Raw genomic sequence first — 6,491 nt, 5'->3', positions numbered from 1 at the left:
GAAACTACCTGGCATGATTTGGTCAATTGAGTTTGACTAAACTGTATTATAATTACCATCAGTTTAGATTATATGTCACTGGAACTAATAAAACTTCAAAATTCTATTTAATAGAAAATGTAAATATAACATAAATCTAATAAATAGGATTAAAAATAAATACAATAAATGCTGTGTTACGAAACACACTGATGACTTGACAGTTTCCAGTGCACCGTCATTGACATCCTTCACGAGGACAGTAAGGCAAATTTTATTTCTGAAGAAGCCAGCAATTCTCTCAGCATAATGAAAAGTTAAGTGGAAAGGAAAAGTCATTTTTAGCCCTGCTGCATCTTTTTCTACAACACTATTGTAGCTGTTCAACTTTGGATTAAGCGCTAAGATATAATATAACTGTCAGTTGTGACACAGTGGGAAATAACATGATCATAACACATTTCTGTATCCATTTTTATCATTGTTCCAATGTAACATCTAACCTTGTGAGAAACCAAATTTTGGGTTTTTCACAAGGTCATAATCATTCATGTTTAAAAAAAATAAACACAACCTCATACGCAATGTAAATGAGCCAATTATTGATCATATCCTAATTTATTGGGATATTATAACACATTTACATTTTTTGACATTCTATAGTTTTCTGTTACTGTTCTACCCTTCCTCTTTTTGCTCAGTTCAACTTACCCAATCACAAGCCACCAACTCCTCTGACGCTGATTGGCCGTCAACTAAGATCACGTGTCACCTCTACGCAAATTCCTAAACCCATTTACGCCCAGTTTTGTTCGTTCTCTTTTTGTGGTGGCTTAAGTTTACGTACCGGCTTAGCGCTGCGCTCATAAAATAGCGCAGTGACACAAACGATCCCCAGGAACTGCCCAAGTCAAACTCAAAACCCGGCCCTGCCGAGCAACTCAAGATGGTTTTAGAAACAATTTCAAAGATAATAAAAGTGCAGCTTCCGGCCTACTTGAAGAAGCTGCCGCTGCCGGAGACTATCGGAGGGTTCGCGAGGTTAACAGGTAATTTACGGCAGCCGCGTGAGGATGAACTCGTGAACTGTTCGGGGACAGTTCACACTTAGCACTCAGTTCTGATCAGTGGCCTGCACGGGCATCACAACTTTACCAGCACATTGTTTACACTTTGTCCATTAATGTGAGACCTTAAACAGCGCTTGGAGAAATGCAGGAAGAGTAGTGCATAATGTAGTTTATCTCACGAGTTACATAACTTCATCTCGGGGCTGAGGAACCTAAAGGCAGTTTCTGTTGGTAACGATGAAAAACTAACAGATGATCTGCAACGTAGAGACTTTGCTGCCCCATTTGGGGTCTTTTGGTTTAAATTTCACTTTTGTCTAGCAGTAGTTGTTTTTTGGGCTCATTAAAAAGAATAGATTTGATATCGTGTAAGAACATGATGTCAGAGCAGGCTGGCAGGGTGTGTTGTTATGCATTATAAAATGAGGGAAATACTTGACTATAAGTTGAGGAATTGATCTTGTAAATTCATATTTACAAGATATGTAAATATCTTGTAAATATATTTACATATCTTGTAAATATATGTAAATGTCTGCCCCAAACCTCAATGCTGTAATAGACCCTGTAGAAGCATCTTTTTTTGCAGATACATCTGCAGATCTTCCAGGGCATGTATCTACTCGTTATGCACAGCTACGGGCTCAAATGTTTCAAAGCATATTTCAATAAGTCCTTGTTTAAGCTACTTTGCATAACTTTTTACCTCGATTCTTGTTAAAAGTAGGGTTGAAATGAGGACATAACAGTGCGATATCACTGTCAAATATTGAGACATATTTTTTGTCATCACCGCACCACGTGCTTTCTTCATTATCACCACAATCTCCCCACCACTGCGTTTAGACAGTTTGTTTTGACAGAGGACAGTAAAATCAACTGACAAAATATATTATGGATCATTAAATATTTTATCCTATCTATTGCAGCAAATTGGTTCTTTTTGACTGCAATATTCAATTTGCAATAGCAATTGCAATTTTCTGTAGAGTGTTCTTTAAACTTTGTATACCGAAAATGAACTGGAACTTTATGTGATAGGCAAACATACAGTTTAATGTAAAAAAAACAAAAAAAAAACACAACACATTATGGTTTCAATATGTCATAATAATGGTTAGAACTATCTGTGACCTTCAGCATCTTGGACACAATCATTTCAGTCAGGACTCTGTGGACTCTATCCAACAGGCTGAATATATTATTGGCATGCAAATCATGAGTTATTATAGACAGTAATACCCTGGCATGGACAATTCATGGTGTTGAAAAAATGCAAAAGGGAGGACATCAAACATAATGGTTTACTGATGGAGTTACTAGTTATTTAACAAAAAAAAAGGATCTTTAGAACCAGGATTGTTTGCAACTTCTAGTCAGATCTACAAGTACTAATCTTCCAAGCATCTATTTAAATAAGTAGAAATGGTAACACAAGGAAAAAAATAAAACAAGAAAAAATATATAAAAAGCTAAAAAAAAAAAAAAAAAAAGGCGTCCATTGATGCTGTAATAGAATCTGTAGAAGCATCTTTTTTGCAGATACATCAGCAGATCTTCCAGGGCATGTACCTACTCGTTATGCACAGCTACGGACTCAAATGTTTCAGATTGAGCAAATTTTAATATCAGACAAACATTACTTGTGTAAATACAAAAATCAGATTTTAAATGCTGATTTAATCAAGGGGAAAATGTTTAGCTAAGCAAACTGTTAGTTAAAGAAGTAATGGCCTCTTTTTCTTCTTTGAAAATGACACATTATTCCCTGATCTAAATAAATTCCAGAACAGATGAGAAACAAAGCCATCGATATGCATCACTTAGGAGAGGGTTATAAAACCACTCAGTGAGCCACAGTAGGAGTCATTATTCTGATGAGACTGTGGTGAACCTTCCCAGAAGTGGCTGGCCTACCAAAACTCCTCCAAGTGCTTTTTGACGACTCAGCCAAGACATTACAATAGGTCCCAGAATGACGTCCACAGACCTCATTTGCTTCAGTCAAGGTCAGTGTTCAGGATTCAGCAAAAAGAAAGAGACGAGGAGAGCTTCAGGGCCTGAATCGCTGTCAGACTTCCACTGGCTGCTGTGGCTGCAATAAAGCCATCAGTGTGTGAATGTGTGCATGAAAGGGTGAATGACTGAATGTGCTACATCTAAAAAAATTAGGATACTACATAAAGTGCAATATTTCTTGCCAGCTATCACAGAAAGTGAAACAGCTATTTTATAGAGATTAGTTATACATAGTATAAAATATTTCAAGCCTTTATTTTTTGCAGTTTTAATGATTATGCCGTAAAGAAAACTCAAAATGTAGTGAATTAGAATATCCTATTAGATTAATAAAAACTGATGTTTTAGAAACAAATTTCGGACTTCTGAAAAGTACTTGCATGAATTACTGCATCAATGCATCATGGTATGGAGGCAATCAGCTTGTGGAACTTTTTAAGTGTTGATGGAAACGGATTGCTTTGATAGCTGCCTTCAGGTCATCTGCCCTGCTGGGTCTGGTGCCTCTCATTTTCCTCCTGACAACAGCCCTTAGAATTTCTATGGGGTTCAGGTCAGGGGACTTTGATGGTCATTGAACTGGCTTTTGGTACCTTTTGCAGTGTGGGCAGGTTCCACGTCCTGCATGAAGCTAACATGTCCATGCAGCTTGTCAGCAGAGGGAAGAATCAAATGATCTAATTTCCTGGCAGACGGCTGCATTGACTGAACACATAGTGGACCAGAGAGAGAGAAACCATGTGATGATTCTAGATAATACGTAGTTTCACTTTCGAAGATGACTGGCAAGCAATATTGCACATTTATGCAATTTTCCAGATGTATTAGAATAGTAGCTCATCAGCACTATTGATGACTGAATGCAGCATAAATGCTTTGGGGTCTTATAAAGTGCAGTACAAGTACAAGCCATTTTAAATCACTGCCGACCAAAAAGAACAAAAGAACACCAAAGCTCATATTCGTCAAAAAAAAAAAGTCTGGATTATGCTCAAGGGGCAAAAACCAGTGAAGAAATATTAGAAAGTTTTTGAACAGAGCTTTTTAGAAAAAGACTCCATTATCCAACCATCAGTTCATCATGACTCGGGCACTTAGCAGGACAGTGGTCTAATTCGCACAAGTATGGTGACCTCTGAATGGGTCAGTGGTAAAAAAAAAGAGAAAAAAATACAGAAGGGAGGTTTTGTGGAGTTTGACTAGGCCGCTTTATCTTATTTATCTTAAATAATCTGTTCGTACTCAAACACTCAAATGTGGTGAAGTTAAAAAGAATTCTGCATAGAGACTGAACTAATATCCTACACAGAAATGTAAAACTCACAAACTAGGGGGCAACTAAAATGTTTATTGGGTAAGGCTTGCTTATATGTGTCTCCATTAATATTTACAAGATGATCTGAGATACACGGTACATAGTGCCATAAAACTGGTTTTAGCAAACATTCTAGTTGTGCTCCAGCCTGAATGATGAAGTCAATTTCTGTATGTCCACAGTGTCTGAGTGGCTCCGGTTGCTGCCTCTCCTCGGCATTTTGGCCCTGCTGGGCTACCTGACTATTCGTCCGTTTCTGCCTAAGAAAAAGAAGCAGAGAGACAGCCTGATCAACCTGAAGATCCAGAAAGAGAACCCCAAAGTGGTCAACGAGATAGACATTGAGGACTTGAACAGCGCAAATGTGTGTTACTGTCGATGCTGGCGCTCCAAAACTGTGAGTTGACTTCTCGGCTTTGACCGTAGAATCCTATAAAAGCTAACCTGCAGTGACAAGTGAGCCTGTGTTTTGTCGCGCAGTCTGAAGTGGTTGATGCCTCTGTCTGATCCACTAACATAGTTATTTCCTGTTTTTAGTTTCCTGTTTGTGACAAGTCGCACTTAAAGCACAACGAATTAACCGGGGACAACGTGGGACCTCTCATCCTCAAAAAGAAGATACTATAATTGACCACGGAAAGAAGTTTACGTCGGACTAGTCTGTACTTCATCTTTTCCTGGTATTTTGTTTTCCTTATAAAATGCAGTCCATTGTTTGAGTGAGAATTGGAATTTTTCTAGTTGGGGTAGTTTTGTGTTTGTTTTCTTTAGTTAAGCTCTCATTGGGTTTCTATTTACATACATAATTACATATGACTTTAAAAGTGTTTGTCTCTATATGTCGGGATTAAATTCAATTTCACTGGGACCACTTTAATGGAACAACCCAAAGCGTTAACTTAACTTTATGATACCTTCTTATAATGTGACCTGGAGCCTGAGGGCTTGTTTTTGCTCCACTCAGTATAATTTAATGGTTGTTTAAATGAAATACCCAATTTATTAGTCCAACTTGCATGTAACATTTTGCCATGTTTGCCTTCATTTAGTTGTTTCTAAGACCATTTGCCTGCTTGAGTGCCAAATTGTTTTATCACAACACTTTGGAGGTGTAAGATATTTGCTGATAGATCAACATGTATGTATGTAATGATGAATGTGTGTATTCATAATGCATGGGATACTTACTGTAGATTCTTTATGTTTTGTTCAGACATTTGTTGCTGTTGTGTTGAAACATTTCAAACCACTGTGCTGTTAAGGTTGCAGAACTGCAACAAGTTTGACTTGCTGTATTCACTGTATTTGACTTCTTGGCAGAATACTTCCTGTAGTATGAAGCAAAAAATATTTTCACACTTAACGTTGGCTTTTACAGTAAGTTCTTTGTTCTCTATTTATAAATAACTTCATGTATGTTAAGTCATGTAGTCATGTAGACTAAGTTCATCCTAAATGTTAATAGAAGTGATCATGAGTAATTCAGTTGCTTAAGTTGGCAGAACCTTTTTCAATACTTTGAAAATCTTCATGTAACTTAAACTGAAAATGTAAGTGAATGTCCCTTTTAACTCAGTTTATCATGTCCTTGTTGTCTTTAATTTAATTTAATTCTAAAAGTGCATTAAGCATCTGTGCTGCAACAGAAAACAGAATCGGCTGCTCTGAGAGTTTCATAAAGCACAAAGGGTATGTGCCTCATGGGTTTGATGTTCACCACCTGTCAAAAGTTCAGATTTACATGATATTTTCCACATTTTATGAAAATTAAAGCATTATGTGTTGTGGTAATGGAATTAATAGAAAGGAATCATCTTGTTAATTTGTCAAGTTGCAGAACTTTGTATAATTGGCAACACAGACTCAGCTTTTTGGTACAACTAGTTTGCATCAACATCCTGGCTCTTGCTCCATTGCATTGGGGAGCAATGTATTGGTTGCATTTCCAATTTAGAAGTCAGGATAATTTATTTTGGTTTTATTCCCAACCCGTTCTGCTTCTCCAAAAACAGCTGGCAGTGAAGAATTACTTTATGTATTACCCTGAGCCCTTAGGGTGGGGATTTGACGAGAAGCTGTTGGACATTTCAACACAGCTGAAAATCCTC

At 37.3% G+C, this 6,491-nt stretch overlaps 1 protein-coding gene across 1 annotated transcript; it reads left to right on the top strand.

Annotated features, from left to right (window-relative positions):
• The first annotated feature begins 839 nt into the window (after positions 1-839).
• cisd2 (CDGSH iron sulfur domain 2) lies at positions 840-6,205 on the top strand. The gene is made up of 3 exons (XM_008413774.2): positions 840-1,028; positions 4,566-4,780; positions 4,921-6,205. The coding sequence occupies exons 1-3, from the start codon at positions 926-928 to the stop codon at positions 5,008-5,010; spliced, it is 408 nt and encodes a 135-aa protein (XP_008411996.1). The 5' UTR covers positions 840-925; the 3' UTR covers positions 5,011-6,205.
• The last annotated feature ends 286 nt before the right edge of the window (positions 6,206-6,491 follow it).

Source organism: Poecilia reticulata, chromosome 1, assembly GCF_904066995.2.
Source record: "Poecilia reticulata chromosome 1, P_reticulata-male-v2, whole genome shotgun sequence".
Classification (NCBI taxonomy): Eukaryota; Metazoa; Chordata; class Actinopteri; order Cyprinodontiformes; family Poeciliidae; genus Poecilia; species Poecilia reticulata.
Note: the sequence above shows the minus strand (reverse complement) of the source record. Positions and strands in the feature narration are given on the sequence as shown.